Here is a 27329-nt window from a genome sequence, read left to right on the forward strand (position 1 = left end):
ATGTGCAGCATGCACAGAGCCCACATTTGATTTGGTTTGGCTTAATCTAGTAAGATCATTAATAAAGATTTTTAAATAAGCATAAATAAATTGTGTTAATTGTTGTTACCATTTTTGTCAGCAGGGCATAGTAATCTGCCCACCATCCTTGAAGCTGCCAATGTATTTACAAACACTCCACTTAAAACAATGTCTTCATGAAGAAGGTTTGAAGGTGAATTATCTTTGAGAGTCATGTTACGTATTTTAAGAGTTACAATTAAAAGACTCTACTAAGCACTAATTATTCAGAATTAAATCTGGAATCTGGATCTTGCTTCCAGACCCAAGATGGCCAAGCTGAAAGTCTGATCTAATTAACATGGTGGTTTTATTTATACTGTAGGCTTCAGTTTCTCAAGGTTATCTGTGCCCTCAGATGGGATGAATGTATAGTGCTCTGTAAACTTGGTGCCTTGAACCTGTCTGCAGTGTAAAAAGGCATCAGCTGCATCAGAGCCATGTGTAAGTTATAAATCTGACACTCCACTCGAGAATTTCATGAATAGGGCCGCATAAATTGTTCGGTTATGACTAGATCCTTTGTGGTCTGGAGCTCAAATTTGCTTTTCCACGCACTTGTACTTTCTAGACTTTTATTCTGCAATAAAAGCTCATGGAACCAATTTCTAATAATATACATTATAGATATGGCTCTCGGTTACTTGGGAGAATTAAAAAACTAAAAAACAGCATTGTCTTTTTCGTCTTTTTTGGTATTAATCTTTCTAGTGACAGATTAATGTGGATGTGAGAGGAAAAGAATGATCTTGCAAAATGATTCACAAATACTAATCCATCTAGAAGGAATAATTGCCACAAGATTGTAAAGCTGCTTGTTAGAAAACTCTTTGTATGTTTGTCAAACATATCAATAGCTGCTTGTTCAGCTGGGTTGCTGCCAGGTTTCTTGCAAATACTGTAGGATTTCTCTGCAATAGGTCACATGTGCACACCTATATGCCTCAACAAATACTCCTACAACTGAAGTTTATACTTACAGGAGAATTGCATAGGCTAGGGTGCTGTTGCCCACCAGACTATGAGAACAGATTTCGGAACAATTCCAGGATGTGTTTGTCTGTTTGGCATGTTCCAGAAGAAGAACTACATTGAAGAACTACTTAAAAAGGTTTTAAATGCATTTCAAGCCATGCACTGTGTTGGTAGCAGAGCTATACAATCCTGGATGGATCACCAAGACATCATGTGTCTCTGGATTGTTCTTCTCATTTATATTTCTTGTCCTTGGGAAGGCATGGTTTGTGCCCTTGTTTGGCTGAAGCACAATGTTTTATGTGAACTGGCCTTGCTCTTTGCAGTGAACCTGAGGCAAAGATTCTCCTGCAGACCTCTCTCTCTGCTCCTGTTTAACATTGCAGAAATAAGCAGAATTTGCATCACAAGCTAATTGTCAGGGAAAAAGCAGGGCAGATTTAAGTATTTGACTACTTGGTAGCTCCAGCTTTGGAAAATACAAGGATTTGGACTGCAAATCAGGTTGTGACGACCAAATTTTGATTTATAACAATATAATTTAATGAGAAAACACCATTTTTTTCCCAGAGATTTTTAATTAACATTGACTTTGTATGGAATGCTAGTACTTAAACATTTAATAAAATTTATATTAAACCTGAACATTTCATAACATTTTTGCCATTACTTAATCTATGTACTAAAGATAGGGATGGCATATTTTCTGAGAAAAATTTATAAACAGCCACTTTCAGATTTGCTGTATTTTGCCTCTTACCTGAAATGCATTGTAACATTTCTGTTACTTATTTTGTTAAGTATTTAAAGCAAACTGTAGACATCTTTGTAACAGATCTTTCTATTTGGCTTTTTATATTTAGACTTCTAGGAATAGTCTGGAACAGAAATAGAGACTTGCATGGAACTTACTTTATGACTTGAGAAAGCCACCTAATTCAGCCCAACTGTCTTCATTTTACTGTGCAGTTCTTAGGTCTAAGTTAGTTGTAGTAGTTCTTTGGGAATAGTGACTAAGGAAGAACTACAGAATTTGATGCAATAACCAATAGTGAGTCTTGAACTTAAATAATAAGCCAAATTTCTGAAAAAATGGGAATGGTAAACATAAGTGATGACTGCAATGCAGAAGAAGAAAACAAAAGTCCCTTTGAGGCATAGACATCGGTTTGTAGCTATCATAATTATGTTTAATTTGTTTACATAAATAAATATTCAAATTTGTGTTTATGTAAATCAGCCCCAAGTGCTTCAAGTATGCAGTAAAGCTTTGTTCTTAACTTGAGGCTGATTTAAGGCTGATTTAGAAATTTGGCTATATAGATAAACAGTCTATCATGTTTCTCAAATCATGGAAGTTTTTGAGTTCTACACCTGTTTAAAATTCCCTGGGCTCCAGCAGTTTCCTTGTGGTTGCTAATTGGAAAACTCACAGAAATTCAGAGTCTTTATCATAAAGACAAAGATGCATTTTTTTCTTAAAAATTAACATCTGGAGCCTTGGAGCATCAGATTTACCTGCAGTAATGTACATGCTGAATTCTTCCTGAATGTTTTCAGCATCTGTATAAAAATTTTATCTTTGTTAAACATCTGGAAATTCAAAAAGCAAGCAGATAAAGTGTTGCGGTTGGGTCTGGGGGTCTGTCCGACCCCCAGTTCTGCTGGCAACAAACCCAGGTAGATGTTGCAGGAAAGGAGCTGCCATCTGGGGGGTTACAGGCAGTTTCCAGCCAGGATAACCCTTAGGAGCGTGGGCAGGGGCTTAAGTGATCAGCTCTTTTAGAAGTGGTTTCTGCTCTTGCAGTGATCAGCTCAGATCAGCGCAGCCAGCTCCATTTATGGGTTACCCCAGCCACGCATAGGCAAGAGACGGGAGACCGTGTGGTGTTCCATGGGAGTTCTTTAATGCAGGCTTCAGCAAAGGGGGCCAGTGATGATCTACCCTGATCGGGGCAAAAGCAAGGGTTTTTATTGGGCAGGGAAGAATTGGAAAGAGGGCCAATGGTCTGAGACAGGGGTAAGATGACCAATAGTTAACAGGGAGATAACATGGGGTCCTGAGGCAGGAAGGGGTCCACAGCTTAATCACCATGACTAGGCAGTTTTGTCTTATCTTTGGGAGGAAGCCTGTCAGAGGACTGGGCTTCCTCTGCAATAAAGCATCTCAAAAAATTCTGTACTTCTTTAGACGGTCTAAATATTTCAGTCTTCCTTGACACTTGTCTCATGGGAAGTATAGCACCATTTGGAATTAATCGTACAGAAAGGGCTGGAAAACCCGCACCTTGCCTTGTACTTCAGAAGGTCACAAAATGTGAGATTGATCATTGGGACATAACCAGGTGGAAGAGGAAGAGGAGGCATAACATATACAGCTGTATATCCATCATTATCAAAGAATTTTAATAGCTTCTTATATTTGTTACTTAGACTGACAGTGAAAGGCTATTTACTATAATTCCATAGGTCAACGTAATATGTTCTTTGACCACACTGTCGGTGAAATTATGGAAACCTTTTTCAATCAGAAATTTTAGAACCTGTAATGTGTTTTGATGAACTTCAACCATTTACTTAGAATTTTTTTAAAGCATTGGCCTTAGCTTGGGTTCTTCTGGAATAATTAAAGGGTTAAGTGATTTTGAAATTGCTGTTCCTAAAATTAGTTGCTTTTGCCAAAATTTAGTATTTTTTAAACTTTATTTAAGAGAATCATGTCCCCTTTAAGAATGTGATGTTTGATAAAGCATAATTGTGTTAATAAGATGCTTCTCAAAATATGTTCCATGAAAATCCACCCAGATTTCACCATTTATGTTTCATGGAAATACTTTCATATCTCATGGAATAATTGTTGCTTATTGACATGTTCGTTCACAAGTCATGCTGTGTGACAATGCTACAAACAAATGTGATTCTCCTGTTAATTGAAATCCTCCAGGTTTTTTTTTCATTTAATTGTAATAAAAATGAAGGAAATTCAGAAACTAGGATTTTTTTGTCTTCCTCAACTGACTCTTTGCTCTGAGTTCTGAGGCTGTGGTGGGGAAAAGCTCAGGATCATCTACCAAGGATAAGGTATTACTGCCCTCTGAAAGAGCAACTGTGAGAATTGTGCCATTCTGTTCTAATCAAATATTATTGGGGAAGCCTGTTATGAAATGACAATTTAAAAAATCCCCATCTAAATGTTAATTCTGAAACCCAGAGATCTAAGGAAAAAACTACCATTTATTGAATGTGAACAAACTATTGAATCCCTGTTTTCATGGATTCTGTAGGAAGGTCTTTGCCATGGTTTATCCTAGTGTCTCTCTTATTGTCACTGTTAATAAAATCTTAATGCACTTCAAAAAAACTTTTAAATTGAAATCTCTCTCTTGAATGCTGTCTAATTGTGGTCACTAATGCTATTACAGCATTAAAAAAAAACAAACCACCACTGATTTTTGCATTTGGTCTGCTAGCATTTTCAGAGAGTAGGAGTAATAGCTTTTAATTTTTGATGCATACATGCCTGGAGTTTGCAAGTTGCTTCTTCAAGATTTTGAAAGACTGTTGGTAAAAGTGAACTTGTCTGTAGGCATGGATATGTTACAGACGTAGACGTCTAGAAGTTTTAAAAGACAATTTATAGTCTAAGATATAGTCTTTGCACTGTAGTGACCTAATCCCACCCTCAATTACACAAATCAAGTGGGAAGGAAGAGCATATGACATCTGTTTAGGGGGGCTCCCTGTTGTGATCCTCCATGAGTTGTGCTCTCCAGTGCAAGATTCCTGGTTATGGATCTCTGTGTTACCCAGCTGCCAGCAGCTGGCCTCTGAGAGATGGCTTTATAGATGGCTTTATAGCTTTGACAGAAGCTGTGATTTTGCCTCTATGTATTGAAATGAATGTCCTTTGACTACATTTAAATTACTTACTAGTCAAGTAATGAAATGTGCTTAAGCTGGTGAATGAAGCTTCTGCCTTGCTGCCTTCTGGCATTTACTTCTGGGTATCACAGTTGCATAGTGCATTGTCTGTGGATTGAAGAGTCTCTTGTATTCCTTGGCATTCTGTCACAGTGCTAGAAATAAATGCTGGATTGTTTCTGTGAAACTAGTTTTTCATTATTACTATTAACATTTCTTTTTTGAATAATCAGTCTTTTGCTATGTGATGAGTAAGCTGTGCCTTAGAGCACTTAAAATTAAAAAGACATGAAAAAATGCTTAACTTTAAAAATTATATTGGTAAATTAAGTGTATTTTCATTATATGCTTAGTCTTAAGAAGCTACAGCTAATGCCACATGGTAGAATGTGTTCTACTTTGACACTAAATAACATTGTAAAAACATTCACTTAGTCCAGTGCTATACCTAACTGCATTACAGCAGTTCTGCATTTATTTGAATGTTGTAGTGTGTATATTTCTATAAAGCCTTGATGATGTTAAATACTTTTATTGACATATTGTAAATCTGTTAAGGATTCCAAAGTATTCACAAATGCTTTATTAGAATCTAGGAAATTGATAATGATTTTTGTCTTTTGATGATGTCTGCAGTTATTATATAGGGTAAAAATCTGGTCAACACATAATCTGTATACTTGAAATCCAATCTCCTATTCCATTAAAATGACATGATATGACAATGTAAAGACTATATTTCACTGAAAGACAATATTTTGCTATTTGTTAAGTGAATTGCTTAGGGGTGCTTGCTTTATTGTACGTTCGATGCTATTTTTCATTAATCTAGAAGTTGTTCTTCGTTCTATGTCTGTGGAAAACTTTGGGGTTTTTTTTTGTTGTCTCCTAAGCCTTCAAAACTTCCTTGGTGAGTTTTTGTATTCTAAATTTTCGCTGGGGTTTAACTTCTATTTTGCAGCTTTAGGAGGGCTGGGGGATTTGTATTTCTCTTCTTAATTCTTTTTTTTTCTGTGGGAAATGCTTAATTTTAAATTCTATGTATGTATTTCCATATTCTGTTTTACATGTGCATTTAGCACATTCTTTTGACCATTGGTCCAGTTGTTTAAGAACATTTGAGCAAAATGAGGGAAGAACTGAAGGAGGAAAACGATTGGTACTGGCCTCAGAGCTAAGTTAAAAGGCAAATGATAGAAAGTTTTAAAGTAGATACATGTTCTATATAGCTGATATAATCACATTTCAGTATGAATTTATTCTCACGTAACACTAAATGGCCTAGCAAGACACCACTGCAGTAAGTTACTGCATAGCATAATTTCCCCTCACCCCCCCCCCCCCCCCCATTTTGGTTAATGTAGGTCATCAGGAGAGAAAAGCAAATTTTTCCTATCAGTACCTAGCTAACTGTAGCCCTCTTTCATAGCAAATAAATTTCTCATCTTTTTGTTCAAGCATAAGTGACAGTTCAAAATGTCCTGAAATAATCTTTTCAAAGTGGGAAATATGATGAACACTTCAAAATATGGCTCATGTCCAAGTCTGCCATCAATAAATGGGGATTTTAGCATGTGTTCGTGAACTCGTTTTGAAAAACCAGTTCAAAAAATACATTTTTCCATGTGATTTCAGAGCACCAATGTAAGAGAGTCCCTTTTGAATTTAGAAGTGAACCTGACAGCATTTTTCCAGGATTGCATCATATGTTTCACTCGCATTTTCACATCCTGTATTAAACCACATGCATGCGTGTCAACAAGAGAAGATTGTAAAAGAAGTGTGACTGGGGAATTGTTTTCCTGATACTTGATAGGAGTAATTGTGGCCACTGCTGCTTCAAAGCAACTGTGGTTATACTACACTACGTCAACAAAAGTCAGTTTTGCCATGTGGAAACCTAATTATTTCAGAATGATCTGTTAGAAAGCACTTTTGAAATAGTCAGGCAGTTTATACTACTCAGTAAAAAATATTTGTGCATGAAACCTTTCTTGAATAAAAGCTTTCATGTATTTTAGTTTGAGCAGTACAGTGGCAGTTTTGGAAATATTAAAAAAGTAGACTTCTGTTTATGAGGTGGTAGGAAAATTTAGTAGGTGATTAGAAAATATGAGTATTTCCCTATGATTTGTGTGATAAACCTGGTAGGGCTATTACTGAACAGAAAAGAGGGTAGGATTTTTTTCTGTTCTCTGCAGCAAGACCCTAATCTTGTGGGAAATGGGATGAAGCTTTGATATATTTTAGTGAGTTCATGCAATGTCAGGGATATTTGTCTGTGTAGTATTTGCGCCAGGAAATGGCTTGAAGCTTTTGTGGTCTTTTTGGTTGTTAAATTATGTAGTTGTTTGCAACAATGTCTTGTTTTTACATGTGGTTGTTTGTTGCTTCTGAGCTGTATACGACATCTTAATTAACCAATTAATTGTTAATCAAACATTTTTTCTGTCACTATGAAACTAAATAATATCACAACTTTGCTTAAGTGTGATGTTCTGTACCTAGGCTCTTACTATTTGCTGTAACTCTTACTACTAAAAATGTGCTTTTGAAAGACACTGTAATCCTTATAACTGTAAAGGTATGTTGCAAGTTCCATGAATATCTACACTTCATAGTGAAGCTAGATTAAATGATGTGCTTAAAAGTCTTAGCTATCAAGACATAGAATTGTAATTTATGGACAGTCATGTGTATGAAATTTCAGGTGATTACTGACACACAAACAATCTGTTCTGAATTGCTCTTCTTGAAAGAAATTCTACATTCATTCACTGCAATATACATAAATCAAAAGATACAAAATACTTAGAACCAGATTTATTAATATATTGTTAGTACTGGGGAGCAACAGCCACCCAAGGGGTCACTAGGGGTTTTCTGCACTCCTGCCAGGCATTGCATGCCTTCCCAGTGACCCCTTAAAAGAGGCAGTACAGGTTCTCCCTGCTATCTCCTCACTTCTAGCTGCTTTTGTACTGCTGAAGGCTCTGTGCGACACAACAGGTCTTGGTCTCCAGGACCAGTGCTGGAGACTTGCTCATGCTGCTGGGCTCAGGGCCAAGGAGAGCAGATGGGTTGTGCCCACACTGAGCACGAATCTCCACTGATTGCCAGATGGCAGCCACCAGTCTTACACACAAGAATTTCCTTTTTGTGTTGTTTGGTTTGGGTTTTTGTTTGGTGAGGATTTTTTGTTGTTTTGGGGTTTTTATTTTTCAGTTGTTCTAAGGTAATCTAAGTGGTTTATTACAGACTTCCAGAACAGTGTTCAATATCCTTTGCAGGACTTCAAAGAATATAGGTTATTTATTATGGTTGTGTCAGCACAAAGCTGTTAAAAGAATTTTCTAGAGCTGGAGGGCTTTGTGGAAGCAAACAAACCCAGTGTGAAGTCACCAGCACTTCTGAGCTGTTCCTGGCATTAGAAACAGGGTTTTTTTCTTGGAGAAGACTCACTTGTTTTCTGCAAAGGCAAGCTTGAGAACAAAATAACACATGGACACTGCAGAAAAATAGAGAGATGAGAACTGAAGAGGGAACTGATAGGTGACATGATGTGACACTGCAGGTCTGCTCTTACACATAAAGTAACTGTACCCTTATCTCCTTTCTGTTCTCTCTGAAGTTCTTATGCACAAGTCTGCAAGTGCCAGGAATAGTGGAGCTGGCTTCTTGGCATCTTGTTCCTGTCACAGTGCTGTTCTTCTACAGTAGATCATCCAGAATTTGTGCTTTTAATTTGACATAATACATCAAAAATTACAAAGATTATAGTAGTGTCAGATATAGTTTATTTGGTCCCCTTATGTTGACTGTTAACTCAGGTGATTCAACATCCATGCATCACTTCAGATACTCTGGTTCAAGCAGAGATGATACGGGAAAATAATTTCATTCTGTTAAAACAGTTTAGAGCTGCTGGTAATTTCATTGAGTGAGAGTATGATCAAGTATGATGTATGTACAGTGGATGATGAAATGGCACCTCTTTGCATGTACTGACAAGATGGAGTTAATTATAAACTACTGAGTAGTTTCTCGTTCCACTGAAACACTAAAAACTTCATATTAGTTGTCTAGGCCTGAGGGAATCAAAATACCTTAATAATCATGACCGGTCTCCACTGGGACCCTGACCTGCACTCTGCCCATGTCCCAGAACCTCCCTTTTGTCTCAGCTCCTCTTCTTGCCAGACCTGTGTTGTGAACAGACCATCTCCAGTCTGGCTGCCTGCTTGCTAGGTTACATGGCTAGGGCCTCAGTGTCTGCTGCAGCCCTGAGTTCAGCCTTGTCTTCTGCTGTTTCTGACTTGGCTTCCCTGGACACACTGGATCTAACTTGGCTCTTCCTCCTCTAACAGAGCAATTGTCTAAAGCTCTTATGTTCCCAGCATTGCCTTATTATGATGCTCTGGAACTGCACCATTGCCAGTGAGGGCTGCCATCACCTGTGCTGGGGTCACCCTTTGACCCTGGATTATCTTCCCTCATAATGTAGCCCAGCTCTTGCTGCTGTCTATTTCCCATTTTGCTTTGTGGTGATCCAGTGTCACAGCCCACTTTGCTTGTTCCTCTTTTGCACTGAAAGAGGTAAGGTCAGGTTGAACCTTATCTTGAAAAATTTGAAGAAAGAACTTCTTTAAGGTTTCTGCAATGTTATGTATAAGATTTTAGTGAAAAATCATGAATTGGAAGTCCCGCTTTGACAGCTTTCCTCTGCAGCCTGGACTAGCTGACCTTCCAACAGGCTGTCAGAGACTTGTGTGACTCCTTTCAAAAGAAGTGGGTATACTTTTAAGACTCTTAGATTTGTCCAGTTAAAATCTCTTGGGAAAGGGCGTAGGGAGAGACAAAGATAGACAAATGCTGCATTAACTTCTTCCTGAAGAGTAAGTCAAGAAGAGGAAATTCAATGGGAGAAAGAGTCTGTAGAGTATAAGTATTTGCCTAGGAAGAAATACTCATTGTTTTTTTGAAGAAATTAATGTGATGTGAGAAGAATGCTAGCCTAAAAATATGTCTAGTGCTGACAGGTTTTTATTAACTTTTTTTAAGAAGAGAAAAAAAAAAATCACTGATCTGTGAGGAACTGAGCTTTTTTTTCCCACTTTTCCCCCCTTTTTTTCCCTCCAGAAAAATAGAAATGGGGCAGAAATAATTTTTTAAAACTTCATTGTTCTCTGATCCATAAGATTGTTCCATATCTAGAGCTCCATGAAAGAATTCATCTTTTGTAGTTTTTTTTTATTTATTCTGGATTAAAGAACAGCTGTTTTTAATTCCCTGCTTCTGCTTGCTTTCCCCTCCTTGTTCCAGGATGGTCCAGGAGGTGATATGGTATCTGTGACATAACGTTTATCCAGATTTTTGTTTAAAATACCATGCAAAATTGGTTGGTGTTTTATATAAATTATAACCTTGCAAATGGTTATAAACCTAAGTTAATTTTTCCAAAACAAGGAAACGTAAATTGTGTAGTTGGAGTAAAACTCATGGGGGAATGAAAGCTAGATGGTGGTTTGAGGAATAGATTTAAATACATAAATATCTGAGACATATTTATATATCTAAGACAATCTGAAAGTCCCCGTGACATACTGATAAGTGTTTATAGTGTTTATGCCTGCTGTTGTTCTATTTTCTGTTTTTATTTGGCTTATTGGGTTGGTAGCAGTGAGTAGCTCTGTGCATGTAGACATATTCTGCCATTACATTGATGCTATCATATGTATAATATAATATTTAAACTCCTTCTAAGCTGTGTTTAATATTGATATTATTCTGCTAGAGGCTGTTGTAAGGGGAAGCCTATTCCTGTGTCTTTCTGCCCCCCACCATTTCCAATAATTTTAAGCTAGGAATGAATAGACACCATATTTTCAGTTTTCTACATCTTAGCTCACTTTTGATTGAGTAATTACTGACTCCAGAACAGAAGTAAACATTCCATAAATCAGTATTGGAAAAAGAGTGCGTTCAAATCAACTTAAGGTCTGAATTCCTCCATGTTTTAGACATTCCTAAAGTTACACAGCAACAGTGTTTCATTTTGTGTCTTCACTTGGCCATGTATCACAGCTATTTTTTATTTGAGGAAAATAAGCCTTAAGTGAGAACTGAATGCTAAGGGCTTCTTTTTTGTGTTTCAGTAAATGTACCAATGCAGGCAGCAGGATTGCTGTGGTAATTATTCTGTTTGGTACACATACTGATGCTGTATCTGTAGCATCCTGTCTGATCCTGAAATTATGTAAATGAAACTACTCTGGTAGAGTGAGAGCCTGTCTCTATAGACCTTGACTTTGTACTTACTAGATTTATGCTCCTGTGTTGTCCACTGGGGACTTCTGTGTGTTGTTAAAACAGGAGACAGTGACCTTTCTGAAGTGTCTGTAGTCTTTGGGCCTCAAGACCCATTCTTTTACTCTGTGATTGCCTCTTAACATAGAACTGAAAGTAATTCAGCCTTAATTCTGAGAAAGTTCAGTTCCTAGTTTAAAGTCTGTCTTTATAATTTTTTTCCTTTTTAATTCAGTGTACTGGAGCAAACACTAAATCCAAAGCCTAATATTCCTAAGAAGTAGCTAATATTGGTTCAGCTCTCAGTCTCATTGCGTGGACTTTTGGAAAGACTTTTTGGTTGAGAACTTCATGCTGTTAAATTCACTTCTCATGCTTCTTTGCTTGCAATTCTTTAATGACCAAGGAAATAAGTTGGTAGGAGTTACAAATTTGCATATTGATTTCATAACACTTAAGTATTTTGCTAGCATATATCATTTAGCTAAATAAAAAATTCATGTTTTTCAGACCTTACCAGTTCGGAAAATTCCATGCAAAGCCAATGCTCCTTCAGGGTCTTTTTTTGCACGGGACAACACAGCCAATTTCTTATCCTGGTGCAGAGATGTAGGTGTGGATGATACCTGCCTGTTTGAATCAGAAGGTTTGGGTATGTATTTTTTTATTCTTTATATAGTAGTTTGTAATTTAAAATAACTTTTCCTGTGTGTTTAGCCTTGAAAGACAGAAATGAATCTGTGTTTGACTGTGTTAATTCTTGTGCTTGTCTGTAGAATGAATAAAGAAAGTACACATCACATAATAATCATTTAAGTCAATTTTAAGAGGAACTTAAATGAGAGAAAAATCTTTCTGTGTTTTCTTGCACACAAATGATTTTTCACCCTACACATATTTTTCTGAGCCTGGAATGCTGTTCCTTAGTTCAATGTGTAAGATGGTGCTTTTCTGTTTTGGGAGAGTAGGATACAAGTGCATGTGCAGTTCTGTCTGCAGACATTTGGCTATTTGTGGAGATTTAATGAATTCCACAGGAGACTAGAAGATACAAAATTTTTCTGTTTTCTATGCTGGCCATTTTTTCCAGCTGGTTCCCTTGTGCAGTTCTGGACAAAAATTGTCCAATACTACTTCTTCAGGGTGTTTCATGAAAATAATTTTACTGCTTAGGAAATCACTGTACTAATACTACATATTCTTCATTGTTTTAATTCTTTTCTCTTCAAAGGAAAACTTATGAATCTTGACTTCAGAGTTTCATAAATCTCATGAGATGAAGAGAGGCCAATATTTGTTATCTGAAATCAGATAAAAGTGTAAAGCAGTCAGGGCGACAGATCAGTCTCTGTGGAAGAGAAATGAACACACTGTGCTGCATGAAGAAGCTTCTTTGTTCTGTTGCTCAAAAAGCCTTTGGCCTGTTGAAGCTCTTACATGTGTTGTGACTGATCTATTCCTATTCTTTTACAGTCTTGTTCTACTTCTGTAGTCTAGCACAGCTATTTCTGAGAGAGTTTTTTGTTTGTCTGTTCTTTTATCCTGGGAGCTTTTTTAAATTACACTATTATTTAGACTATTTTATATGTCTGGGAGAAAATGCTTGGTCGAGGACAGATCAGTATCTCAAAGGTGACAAATAGTAAGTTGAATATATGTATTGGCTCTGTTTTGTTAATTAAATCTTTAAGATGAAGTTCTTATTTGATATGGTAAATCATGTGGAAGGTGAACAATAATTGTAGTTTCAATGATTTGAAATGGTGAAGAATTTGGACTTTACCTAGGACCAAGAAGCTTGTAAACACCAGGAGATGCAGACCTCCAATGCCTGAGATAGGCAGAAGAACCTCTGGTTAATGGAATATTTAAAGGTATTTGAAGTTTGTATTGCTATGGTAAGCCCAGCCATTTGCCATTGTTCCACAAATTTATTGTGCATTTTTAAGAAACTAGATCTTGTTTAGAGGTGGAATTTACATAGCTGGAATACTGGCATTTCCTGATAAGTTAATATTCACACATACATAGTGCCTTGCCTGCCACAGTAAAACACAGAGTGTAAATAGATCTGAAAAAGTGTGTTCCAGCGGACTTACTCAGAAAACTGAAGTGAAATATGACTGAGTGCACAAGTCTGTGCTCCATTTTGTTTGATTAGTGACTGATTTTTCTTCACTCATTAAAAACTAGGTTCTGTTTTTTCTTCCCTTCTTATTTAATGGGCTAGTAGAAAAGATTTCTGGTGCTTGAAATAGGATTAGGACTTGATAATATTTTGACCGATTTTTATGAACTTGAGAAGGAGGTGGTAATCATGCCATTAAAAAAAGTAAAACCAGTAGGTATCATTCTCCCTCAATTTAAAGTAACTTGAAGTTTTGCTTTCTTTTGAGATTTTCCTAATACATTAGAGATAATGATAGATGTTAACAGTTGCCAACCTAAAGCTTTTATGTTCCTCTCTCTCCCACAAATCACTTCACCAATGCATAGGAAGCAAAAATTCATCCAAGGTAAGTAATATCAAAGGTTCTTTTCAAAGTAGTGAGAAATGTGTGTGAATAACATGTCTTTGCACTTCCTCATTGAATTCTGTATTTTTTATGATTAATAGTGGTGAAATTATGGTTAGAGAGGTAACTGTTTTCTGTATTTTCTTCTGTTTTTCCCCACGGCTAATAAACTCAGTAAATCGGTGTGTAAATTGTTAGTGATAAAGCAGCTTTTTTCTGTCTGTATTGAAGAATCTTACTATATCAATGTTCTCAATTGAGTGGATTTTTATCTTCATTTTTTTACTGTTATTCTGTCTGTTTTATGGCATGCAAATACTGTGTTGTTTAATTAAAGGCACATAGTTATATTTTCATCATACTACTGTATCATATAAAACATTCCTGAGGTCTTTTTCTGGCAAATATGTATTCTAGAATTGTAAGAGTAATTTTGAAGATTTTGTGCACTGAAATATTTGAACAATGGATTTATGGCACTACTGATTTAAAAAAAAAACCTACCAAGTATATTAGAGATCAGTAAAATTAATTTTGTACTATCTAAGAAATTGTTAATTGCTATTACATCTCATTACTTAAAAATACTATCTCATTGTTATGACTTCTGAAGAAGTATTTGAAACTATGCAAGTATAAGTGCACACAAATGCATCCCGGCACTTCCAACTATTTTTCACTGAGACTGAACTGGTATGAAGGCATTCCTCACTAGAATGGAGCTGTCTGAAACAGAGACTAGAGCAGATAGGGGTAGTCCATGCCTGATGAGTGAGCAGGTAAGTGATGCTAATGGGAAACTTGAATATTCTTAGAGGCTTGCTTCTGCAAAGGGTTAACATTTCAGGGCTGTTCCAGACAAGCAGGTGAGCAGATCTGTTCATGTCATTTTGCTCTTGTCCTTCACTTGTGAACTAATTTAGCAATTCATGTAATTATTTAAAGTTAAGCACAGTTTCAAATTCTTTGTTGGATTTAGGCTATTCAGCTGAGCTAAACAAGGAAGCAAGATTGAAGTGTTCAAAATAAATAGAAGGAAATGTAACTGGAATGAAATACAGAGGTGCTTGATATACCAGTAGATGTGATTGTTCTGTCTAATTACTAATTACTTTAAATATCATTGGAAGACATCAGTAGAGAGATCAAAAATTTGAATACTTGCACTGCTAATTTGTTAGTAGTCTGTAATATAATGTAGTTTGTCTTGCTGAATGTTACCATGCTTTAACATAGGTTAAAATGCAAACAAATTGTAAACACAGTTTCCTGTTAAGATTTTTAACACAGCCAGAGCTGAGTGGTAGCAATTTATCTCTAAGTGCAGAGACATGGCAGGGAAGTCTCTGAGTTAATGCCTTTGCAAAGAACAGGTGCCAGGCATACTTGATGTATGAGATGCAGCTCATACATGAAGATCTGTAGAAATTATAGCAACATGGTACATAGGGATAATCTTGAGTGCTGCAAAATAGAGGGACACCATGTGTACTCCCTGCACTCATTGCCAAATTTAGCATGCTTGTAATATTTTTTATTTTTAAAGTTGGTGTATTTAAATAAGGAATTAGCTTTGTTAATACCAAAAATTCTGATCCAAAATCCAAATTCTGATAATCTGTGCAAATCTTCAGGTACAGCGTCATTGAACAGTCTTCTTAGATGTATCAGACATGTGGAACTCTAAATATAATGTGCTAACTCTTTGCAGTGTAAGGATATTACTACTGCCTTTAACTCCTCTGTTCCCATAAATATACCTTGTAAATTTCCCTATACAGATTTTAGAGCAGCAGATCCCCACAGTTATGGTAATTTTATTTATGGAAGCATTCTAGGTGGAGATATTTGTAATTTTGCTTATGCCTGAAGAGTATAATACTCAAAGAAAACTCTTCCTGGACAAATAAGAATGGTAAGATTTTCTGTGATTGCTTTAGTTAAGTGAACATAAAGCATAAGTTCTGAACTCTTTGTGCTAATGGAGTGTTGTTGGATGATTATAGGATTTGGAACCAGTGAATTTTCTGCGTCTCTTCCATGATAAAGTCTACCCGGCAAGAAAAGGGTTTGCCACTGAGTGTGCCAGCATGCTAATATGTCATTTGTTTTGGGAGGTGTTGGATGCTGTTGATGGTTAATGTTTTGCACTTGTACATCCTATGCAGCTGTACACATAGTATGTGACATGGACTTCTTTTGATGCAACAGATTGATTAGAGTTTCATGGACAGGTTTCCTAAATAAAGCCATTTAGTATTTTAGTGGAAATAGTAAATTGAAACACAAAGACCTCTGATTTCTCTTCTCATATTGTTGATTTAAAGGTTATTTTAAAAAATACTCAAATGTTGCTTGCTTAAAAATACTTTATACACGGGGTAAATTTTTTTTTAATGATTACTGTAGTTTATCTGATTCCAAGATGCAAGTTTTTGCTGTTCTTTTATACTGATAAATCTACATATTGTAATACCATGTTAAAATTTACGTGAAGTTGCATCAGAATAAGATTTTGTCCCATCTTTCACAACTCTTTACTAAACTACTCATAATATTTCTGAATATGTCTCATTTTGAGGACTGTAGAAGCATCCTGGACTCTTTGTTGTTACCACTGTATTTGCATGTTGAACTAATGAATTTCAGTAAATTATTAATGTTTAGATGATCTCTATATTCCTTCTAGATGAATTCTTTACTATCCTTTGATCTAGTATGTTTGACACCTTAATTGTTTTGAGACTTTCTTAAGTCATTGAGCTGAAATGGGGCAGGGAGTGTGGGGGAAACACAATTGTGTCATAGCATAACTGAAGCAAAAGCAAGGGTAAGTTTGAGATAAGTTAGCACCATATTGACAAAGCAATGTTGGGGTTTTTTTTAAGCACAAAAAGCTTTCTGTAGGATCAGAATAAAAAATAAAAGAAAAAGTGAAAGACAATAAGAAGAAGAATCAAAGGACAAACCTTTTGGAAAACTTTCCCAAAACTAGTGTGAGTTCTGATAGCACTTGGAAGCCTGTGATAATAAATACTAAGGCACTTGGTAAAACTCTTCACTGCTAGTGGGCTAAGAAATGCTTTAGAAATGGAAATCGTATTTACTTTTTATGATTCAGCTATGTCTGATATCTTAATCTTTAAAACAAAAAAAAAGTTTATGTTAGAAGGAAGACTGACTTCATTAAAAATGGCTTATAAAAGTGTTAGGAGCCAAGATTTGAAACTTGGCAGGAAGTTTTGAGAAGTTTCTTTCTGTATTGCAATTATTCTACTAATTTACTAGTAGATAATATGTGGATATTCTACTAATTTAAAACAAACACAAAAGTACAAACAAAACGAAACCCCTGAGTGTTATTGTGAACTCTCAGTTTAAACATGTTCAGTAAACACGTGGACTCCTAGTGCATTGTGTGTTCTGTCTCCTCACAGTCCCATGTTCTAATAGTGCTGAAAGCAGAGGCTGCTTCTTCTTTGCTTCTCCTGGTAGCATCCAGGCACTGAGCTAGGAAGCACTGGGGAAGGGACCGGTGAAGGATGCAAAAGTGTGGAGAACATTAGGTAGGAAAAAAATGGAAGTACATGGGAGATGCACAAAGGTTGACTGAACAAAAGAGGAATACCTATAAAAAGAGAACTGGACAGCAACAAGATGGGAACAGTATGAAGAAATGTTATTGCCAGAGAGAAGCAGGGATAAAAACTTCCAGGACCTGAAGAGGTATTATTGTTAACAAAGAGTGGCTCGAGGTAGGATGTAAAGATGCAGGCAATGAGGACAGCAAATAAGAAGCATTTAAAGAGATGAGATGAAAAGTGAAAAGGCAGGGCACCTGAAATAAGCCAGACTTGTTTGCACTATTTCTCTATCTTCCCATTGCATTGTTGTCAAGCAAATGCCATCAGTGAGATTCTCTAGAAAGATGAATATTTCCATTCATTTTATGCATAAAATAGCATTTATTGGTTTTTGAAGTCCCCATATACATATGCTGTATAGTCCTCAGGAATGCAAATATTTTCTTGTTAGAAGCACTGTCATATGAGATGACCTGATGTTTGTTTTTGTGGTTGGTTATTGCCTGCACATGTCTTCATCCTCTAACAATGATTATACTATGTCACATTGTTCAGTGTGAAATGCATGAAATGTGTCTAGATTATCTTGAGTCACACTTGCTATAAGTCTATGAATCTTGTTTGGGTATATAATTTTTTACTTTTTTATTTGTATATTCTTCTAGCTATATTTATGGATCTTTTTGCAAATAGTAATAGCTGAAACTCTCTTTTTCCTCCACTCCAAAGTCATTCAAATGTGCATATGTATGAATTGCAATTGACTCACTTTGACTATTCCAAACCCAGTTTATTCCACTTATATTTTGGGGGATGCCTTACTTCTTACAATCAAGTTTTATTTTGGGGCTGTCACAACCAGTTTAAAACCAAAATAGAAGAATACACTTCTAGGGTCTTGAATGTAGCACTTTAAAAATACTGATTACTAGTAAAAGTTAAATAAATTAAATAAAAAATAAGTTTAAAAATTATATAAATATTTAATTTAATTACTGTGTTGTAGGAAGGAAGAATATTGAAAATAGTTGAATGTCCAAGTGTTCATCATTTATATTCTTAGTAACAGATGGCTGAAGAATAAATATAAAATAATAAAAATAAATATTTTAAATATAAAATAATAAAAATAAATATTTTTTCTCGTGCTGTGCCTGTTTAATTTTCATGCTCTGCAGTTTCGCTTCTGGAAATATATTTGGATGAGGTTAGAGGATAAATGCATACCTCTCAACGGGCTACACAGACACTAGGAAAGGATGATTGGAATGAGCATTCAACTCACCCCACTTATACTTATTCATGTCAGTGGAGCTCCAAGTCACAGAAACTGGAGGTCTACCTCTGGCCATTAGTTACCTAGAGATATTCAAGTCTGTGGATTCCCCTTTTGGGTCTCATACATAAAACAAAGTAATTACTTTCAGAGTTTTAACTAGACATTAAAATATCTTTTTCAGGCATGGAATTTTTGCTTCATGCATTTGAGTTAGGTGAGTCTTTAGATTACCAGAAGTTTATATAGCTGATGTCTTGACCTTAAATCATTAAAACCGAATTTATTTTGATGCTATTCAGTTTTTTCTGATTCATACAAATAGTCAAGTCATACAGTTACTTTTTGGTCTCAAATCTGAAGTGTCAGGTGCAAATTTTTTTATTATTGTGGAAGGTTTTAAAACCTGATTTTTACCCACAACATAAGGTCTTTACTCTGTAGGTATTTCTGAAGAGTAGATTACAATGTACTCATAAGTACTTTTTTCTTTTTTTTTTCCTTTATTCTTCCTGGAGTTTTGGGGAGTGGATTATGCAAACAGCCACAGACCTTTCTTCATTTATTGTTTTTGGTTTTTACTTATACACTTTGCTAAACTTACTTACAGAACATTACCTATTCTGAGTTGTGGGGGGAAAAATGTGTTGGTTTATGGTGGTATTTCATAATTGTTATAAAGGTTCTTGCTAAGAGATTCCTTTGGGCAGGTGAGAGTGAAACCACACTGAATGACTAGTGTTTTGTGTATGTGTGTGTATATATAAATATATATATATATGGCAGATTTATTTTAAATCAGTTTGGTTGTAGCCATTTTGGTTATCATCTATAGAAATGCAGCAATATAAAAGTATGAAGATACCACTTAAGAAAATATAGAGGGAAAATACAGAAAGGATAAGAATAGAGAGTGAACTGAGACTTAATTGCTTAATTGTTGCAATTTCTGTGTCTCTGTGTTTGAAGTAATGGTCACAGTCTTTATCCATCAAGGGTAGGGTAAGCCTATGAAGCACCAGGTTCAGTGGGTTAGTATACCGTCACATTCAGGTGAGAACATCTGGAGTACCACCCCTGAGGCAAGGATTTTTCACAGTCTGTTGCAACACTCTGGATCATGTGCAGTCCTCTGGTGGAAGGCCTCATATTAGTCTGGGCACATTTTGCGGGACTTGGATGGCTTATGACACCTAAAGCATGACAAGTGCCTCTCACATCAGCATAGCTGAGCCAGTTATGTTCCATCAGAAGGGATGTATGCCTTCAGGCCTATGTGGAAGTGTGAGTGTGCCAATACCTTCCACAGAGGGGAGTTTTATGCCTGAGCCAGTTATATAAAGGAGGACATTGCCCATTGCCATGATAAGAAGCACTATTCCCACTTGGCAGAATCTGCTTCTATGAGCCTTTTCCCTTATTTGTCTCAAAACAAGCTTGTTGCTAAACAGAAGTTGGTTGGTTTTGGTCATCTTCTGGGGGTGGGTGCACACCCCGTCTTGTGCCTGGACTGCTCTTACGCAGTTGAGATATTTGATCACCACACACCAAAAACTCTTCCCCTCTCCTTCCAATAGAGAGTGCAAACCTGGCCTCAGCAAAGCACTATTTCACCTGCTGCTTTTACAAATGGATGATTGGGACATTAACCCCTAACATTTCAGTCTCTCACAATAATGAGAAGATCATGCTGTATCACATCTACTTCTGAATAATAAAAAAAACTATTCTATGTGGAATCTAGGCATGCAGACTTGCATTATATATATGTGTAAAGAATAAACTTTTTGTCTGTTTGGGATTTTTATGCTGTGAAGAATTGATTCCTAAAGTATTCTAATTTCATGTTTACTTTAAGAGTAGATGTGAAAAAAATTCAGGACCTAATTTGTAGTGAGGTATATCCTTGTTAATGCAACTTTGTTATTTTTTAAATTTAAATTGGCTAAGAAAAATAGTGATCTAAAGGATATGAATTCTCTTAGTTTGTAGAAAGAAAAGTATCACTCTAATGTTATTATTTTTGACTTTCTACTAAGTAAAGTGTTGTGACAGATCTCTTGATTATATTTAGTTATGAACTGCTTGCAGATTACCAATTACCTCAGATAGTTATTCAGTGATTTAGATAACTAAACTTCTGAACTGTATGAACTCTGAGAACCACTCATCAATCCCATCCTTTTTATTCCAGTAAAACTCTACTGCAAGCCAAAGAAAACAATCTTTTTTCAGAGTCAGGAGTTACAGATGTTGATGATTAGGTTCCATTCCATCACTAAGATCTTTAAAATAGCTTTTATTTATCAATGTTTTCCATCTTCATTTTGCTTTTCTAGTACTTCACAAGCAGCCAAGAGAAGTGTGCCTTTGTTTGCTGGAACTTGGAAGAATTGCAGCAAGGTAAATATATTTAGAGGTAAAAAATATTTAAAGACTGATTAAATACTTGCATTCTTGACTGCAGGGCTATTGACAGCCGTATTAAATCAGTACATCTCAAGCTAACTTTTGTGCTTATTGAGTTCAAATAGAAGTTTGTCTTGATGTCACTCTTGAGGGCAGTTGTTAACAAATATTACAAAATCTCTGTACCTCAATGAAGAAATTTGTTGGCTGTCCTTGTATTAAGAAAAGAAGGGTTTGAGAAATTTCTTTTTTCTATAAAACTTTAAGACGTTTCTCCTTCCAAAGTCAGATCTCTCTATAAACAACTGCAATTTAATTAAGTTTTCTGGTAATAAGTTTATCTTCACATGACCTAAATCTGATTCTAGCTGTTCTGGACCATCAGTACATTGTAATGTTATCTTTGATATCAAGACAAAGACTTTCGCTAAACAATCAAAATTATAGTAGCTAGAATGTGATTTCCCCCCTTTTTACAAATGCAAATTTAACCAGCATAATGTGTAAGACTTACTAAAAAATACATGAGCAGCAGCACTACTGCCCAGTCTTGCATGTAAATTGTGGTTGAATTCATCGATGTGTGTCAAATTGGAGTGTCTTGCTATTCAGATAGTTTCATTGATTTCAGAAGAATTCCTTGTGGTAACAACTGAGGTGAAAGAGACCCCTGTTTATTCCTAATTTAAGAACTAGTATTGACTGTTTTAAAATTCTATCATGTGTATTCATATTTTGTGAATGAACTCACATGGAAAATCAGAAATTTGTCTAATGGTCAAGTTTCAGAAAAACCCATGCTCTCGGTGTAAGCTTGTATAGGAACAGCAATGACCAAAAAAATAGTGATTTCAGGTTTTCAATTATTTTGTTATCTCTAGAACTTTGGTTCAAATGGTGAATTGTTTTAACTTCCCACAGAGAAGAAAGTATTTTGATCTGCAGGTGCATAATGAGATTAATTTTAATGAATCTTAATTTACCGGAGCAAACCAACTGTGCTTTCAAGACCAGTGTGGAGATAGACCTACAAAGACCCTATGCCTGGGGCATAACTATCAGGTGTATCTGCCCTAGCTGGTGAATTTATAGTACCCAACTTCCTCCAGTAATGCATGTTTGTCATTAGGCAGTGCTGGATTCTGCTAAAGTTGGTTGAGTTAGATTAATCTCATTTTGCAGTGAGATTTGATGTCTCAATAGATCTACAAGAGAATGAAAATACAATCTTATTCTTTATATTTGTCTTAAGCTTCCATGCCTCAGATGCTTTCTATTCCAGACATGAAAAGTACTGAACAAGTAAATAAGCCACGTTTTCATTTATTATGCATATCTATCCCTTTTCCCTTAAATATTTGCATTTTATTTTTTATTTCTAATACATGAATATTACCATATATCATTAATGATTATTTTATATATTGTGTTTCTGTTTCTGTATTTATGTTTCTTTATTTTAATTTTATTTATAGCTTAGGGGTCAGATGACATGTCTGTCTACTTTTCCCTGCTCTAGTATCTCTTCAAAAACAAACTCCCATTTATAATCTTGTACACTTCCAAGGTACACAAAAACTGAAGTGGAATGTCAGGTTAATACAATTGAAAACCAAATATATGACGTCTATTTTGCCTGAGCTGTGGTAAGCTAGAGCTGTATGGGAAAAAAATTATAGTTACTTTCATTAAGTGTAGGAAAGACCACATTAAAGTGATGTTGCTGTGCTGCTTTAAACAAGAGAAAAGTCAGATGTATGCTTTGTAAAGCAAACCAGGTCTGTTGGCAGTCTTAGGGATCTGCTTTCCAGAACAGGAGTTGAAGAGATCTTTGAAAAAGTGCCTCAGTCTGTTTTTAAAGAACAAAAAGAGTAAGAGAGACTGAGTAATTTTAGAAGCAGAAAGATACGTTCAAAGTGGCTTATTCATCACAAGAACTCAGCTTTTGGTACATTGCCCAGCTAGATTACTGTTTGTCTTCAGGGTCTGTAATTCCTGTAAGTCAACCTAAGCTTTTCATTTAATGCAAATAGACTTGTGATTGAGGCACAAGTGAGGAAGAATGAGGATTGCTTGAGGAAGAGTTAAATTGAACTCTGTTCTGCTGAACTTGAACTTGTATTCAACAGATACTCTGTGGAGGAGGGGAGACAGGTGTTAATTTACCTTTGCTTTAGTAATGCTTTTTATCTCAGTGTCCTCTTAGACAAATTAGGAACATATGATCTTGATGGATGGACTGCACAGTGAGTGGGAAACCAGTGTGACCACTTAATTCAAAGAGTAGCAATTCAAAGATATTAATAAGAGTACAGTTGCCTGATAAATTATCCTGAATTTCAGTTTTTCATGAAAACAAAGTTCTGAGATCATCTGCAAAACTTCCTTTTGTCACTGGTAGATGTTACATTGATACAGTGAGATTTATGAGAGAGGGAAGTGTCTTACAGGGTGGAATTGACCACTGACAATGCACAGGACTATTGCAGTATTGCACAGGTCGAACATTGTCCCTAAGTATTTGAAAGTCAGGGATTATACAATGAAAAACAGCTAAATTATACTTTTTCACAAAGAACGAAGTTCTTGGGTTACTGTTAAACTCTGCGGGGTTAAATGACCCTTACAGGTCTTTTGGAATTACTGTTGAGCAATATCAAGGTCTTTCTGCTATTGTATTCAATTTTACCTTGATAAAAATGGAAAGTTGTGCTCTAAGTCCAACAGAGATCATGTTACAGTCCAATGCTGCTTCACATGTAGTTGTGAAAAACCAGGCTAGAAAGGAGCAGAAAAGAAAATGCTCAGCGTATCTTCCCAGAATTTTCACCTCTACCTCTCTCAGAAAATATGTGGTTTTTACAATTTCAGCTTTCTAGCATGTGGAAAATGTGTGTGTGCGCCTGTGTGTGTGTGTGTGTGCTCGTGTGTGTCCGTGTTTGTTGAGTTAATTTTTCAACTTTTCATCAGAGGAATTCACAACACTGGAAGTACAGGCAACTTTAAAAATCTGTCACAAGCACAAAATGTAGAAACTATGAAAAGCAGTAGAAGCAAAGAAGCAACATTTCTTACAGTGGAAGAGTTTTATTTGATGAGTAAGGCTGTATGCAGGAGTAGGCTTAGAGCCCAGTGGGAATTAAATTATTTACTTCCTGTCAGCATCTGCAGACAGACAGGAAGTCAATAGATTGTATGTAAGTGCTTGCTTCAGTGTTGGCTGGCTTTTCATTAGGCAGACTGCACCAGTTAGAAGCCTTTACAAGCACAAATTTTGTTCTTGGTTTGGTTTCTATTAATTTACTAGGCAGCAGTATGACTAAATTAAATGTTATCAGAAAAATGCAAAAGCCTAGTATATGCACTTGTGTCTTTTCTCTGTACTCTTCTAAGATAATTATGGTATTTAGCTTAAATTTTCATGATATATATTTGTTACTGCTTAGTATTTTAGTGTCCAGATCTTTAACTAGATAAGTCAGTATAGTTCTGCATCTGGATTATGGACTTTCTGCTACAGAAGTAAATATGATTTCATATGTGCAAGTAATTTGCTATGAGAAGTCTACATGGCATGATAACTTTTCCAAACTGAAGTTATTCTGTGATTCTGTGAAAAAGGCACTCTGTGTCTTTTTCTGGGATTTGTTCATTGTTGGCAGATAAAAAAACCCCAAAAAACTAGAAGGGAATTATCAGTAATTAGGAAAATGGGATCCGCTTTTAGACTTCTGACTTCTGTCCAAGCTCTGATGCCTGCTGTGAGATAGTGACTCAGTCACTTGTCATAAAGCTTTCAAAAGATCTTTCACAAACAACCTTGCTCTTCAAGTGCTCTGTTTTGAGTTTATCCATGCTGAACTTGCATGTATTTTGTTTTAGCTGGAGCTATAAGTGTGTTGCCACTGTAAACAGAGATCTGAAGACTGGCTGCCAAAAATCAATTAGTAAAAACACTAACCACTTCCGACGAGTAGTGGCCATTTCTCAGTTTACTTATCTATAAATTCAGTACAGTAACTGAGACCAGGAAAACCCTTAATCCTTTTTAATTTCAATTTCTTTGAAAAATACTAACACAAAATATAAGTTGTCAAGTAATCTGAAAAGTTGCTGTTTGGAAAGAAAAAAATAAAATAAAGCACAAATGTACTGAACTTGACTCTGTCCTGCATGGTATTGTAATTTTTGAGGTCTAGTGTTGTTCATAAATTATTCACCAACATATATGATATCAGACAGAGAAGCTGAAAAAATACCTGTATTTCCTGTAAATTTGATTAACTTAGAGACTGCATCTAAATAATTTTTTTCTATTAATTTGAAATTATGGCGGTAATATTTGGTGTATTTTATACATGTTTGTTAATGCATGTATCATTCTGTTACTGCATACAAAGTAGAAATTCTTTCCACTGTATTGTTTTAAAATACATAATACTTTATATGGACTAGTAATTTATTATTTGCATGTTTCCAAAAGATTTGGGGTGGAACCTCCTGGATTAATAAAATTGGAAAAAGAGATTGAACAAGAGGAAACACTTTCAGCTCCCCTTCCATCTCCTTCACCATCACCCACAAAGTCTCCTGGGAAAAAAAGCACAGGAAAACTGTTGGATGATGCTGTAAGTTGTGGGAGGAAGCTTCTTCCTATCTTATTGATTCTCATATGCACTTACATGCAAAACACACACAAGCCTGAGTTTAACATCTTACTTTATTTTAAACATTTGTAGACTTATAGAGTTATTTGTTTATTGACCACAATTATTTATGTGTGAAGCTTGGGAAAAAAATGTCTGTGTAGGAGCTCTGCAGTTAGCCTAGCTTTGTGCTTAGGACCACATTCCCTTCTTACTACTCTTCTACTCCTTCACCAACTCCCACTTGGTGCTTTGTCTGAGGAAGGACTGAGTCAGAACACAATTTGGCTCATACTGCCTTGTACTGAATGTTAACAAACACCTCTAAGATGTTTCAGCCTAATTTTTATGCTGTTCTGCTTGGTTCTCACATATTAAAAAAACAAGCATTGTTATCCTCATTGTTAGAATCTTGCTTTAAATTTCATTAAACTTGTTGCAGCATACTGAGTGTTCATGTTTCTGGTGTGAACCCATAGGGGTTCATTTGAAATAGCTGGAATGAAATGAAAAGGACACATTTTGAGACCATGAAGAGGTTAAACTGGGAAAGTACAAAGCTAGCCTGTAAAAAGAAGCAGTTACCATAGTAACTACTACATTGAAAGGTAGATGTGCCACCTGGGAGTTACAAAGCACTTCTTGAAAAATCCATGTGCCACTTTCCTGTTACAAACAGCAGATGGAATATAATGTTCATTCTTTTTATTGAAACACTTTTTTTATTTGATGCATATAATTACATTTAAAATTTTCTGGTTTGTATTTCTTCCTCAACTTTGCAAAAGCACTTGTGTTAAACAGAATTGAGAAAGAACAGTTATGTGTAGAAGGAGGCTGATGACTGCGTATCATGTAGGAATTGAACAGAGAGTGTGTAGGTTTTCTCTAACCACCCCCTTTAATTTAGAAAGCAGTATGGATAGAAACAGAATGGAATTAATCCAGCTAGATTCCTGACCTGCACTGCCCCAGACATTCACACCATAAAATAACAGTTGCTCATATAGTCCAGACACAAAAGCCTGAGTTTAGCATCTTAGTTTATTTTAAACATCTGTAGACTTATAGATTTATTTGTTTTTTAAGACTTTAATTTGTTAGCTATTCTGAAGATATCCTTTCCTGGGCTTTAGACCATTTTTACAGGCCTTGGTTTGCAAACTGGATATGAAAATGTCTTTGGAATATTGTTTGAAGTGGACAAAATCTACAAGTTCCTCTGGAATTTTGCACTGTTAGATGTTGACATACTAAGTACGTACTTTGTCCAAGAAAATCAAAGTGTATGAAGATGCTGCACTTATTCTTGCTGTTCCTATGCAGAAGTGCAATTTGAATGTCAAGTAAGAGTTTCACATCCAGATCTGCTTTTCTGATATTGATGCCTTTGCTCCTTTCCGATCACTGAAAAGTACAAAATATACTTCTACTAAACATCACTGCCTCTGGTAGCGCATGCCAGACCAAGGAGGCTGAAGTCAAGCTGATGCAGCTAATAACAAGCAGGAAATTGGTTTTCATCTGTTTTATCTCAGCCCTTATTTTTGGGGCTATGTAGTTAGGTTTGGCAATGATAGTGCGCTTGAGATACCTTTAAATTAACTTTGATTGAACTAGCCCTAACAAGAAGATC

General features: G+C 35.8%; 1 protein-coding gene across 1 annotated transcript in view; it reads left to right on the forward strand.

Moving 5' to 3' along the window:
- Positions 1-27329, forward strand: part of GAS2 (growth arrest specific 2) — a 96486-nt gene that overhangs the window by 22005 nt on the left and 47152 nt on the right. The window contains exons 4-6 of the mRNA XM_058856544.1: positions 11773-11914; positions 20978-21041; positions 25531-25675. Coding sequence (XP_058712527.1) covers positions 11773-11914; positions 20978-21041; positions 25531-25675 — 351 coding nt within the window. The remainder of the gene's footprint in view (positions 1-11772; positions 11915-20977; positions 21042-25530; positions 25676-27329) is intronic.

The sequence above is a fragment of the Poecile atricapillus genome, chromosome 1 (genome assembly GCF_030490865.1).
Source record: "Poecile atricapillus isolate bPoeAtr1 chromosome 1, bPoeAtr1.hap1, whole genome shotgun sequence".
NCBI lineage: Eukaryota > Metazoa > Chordata > Aves > Passeriformes > Paridae > Poecile > Poecile atricapillus.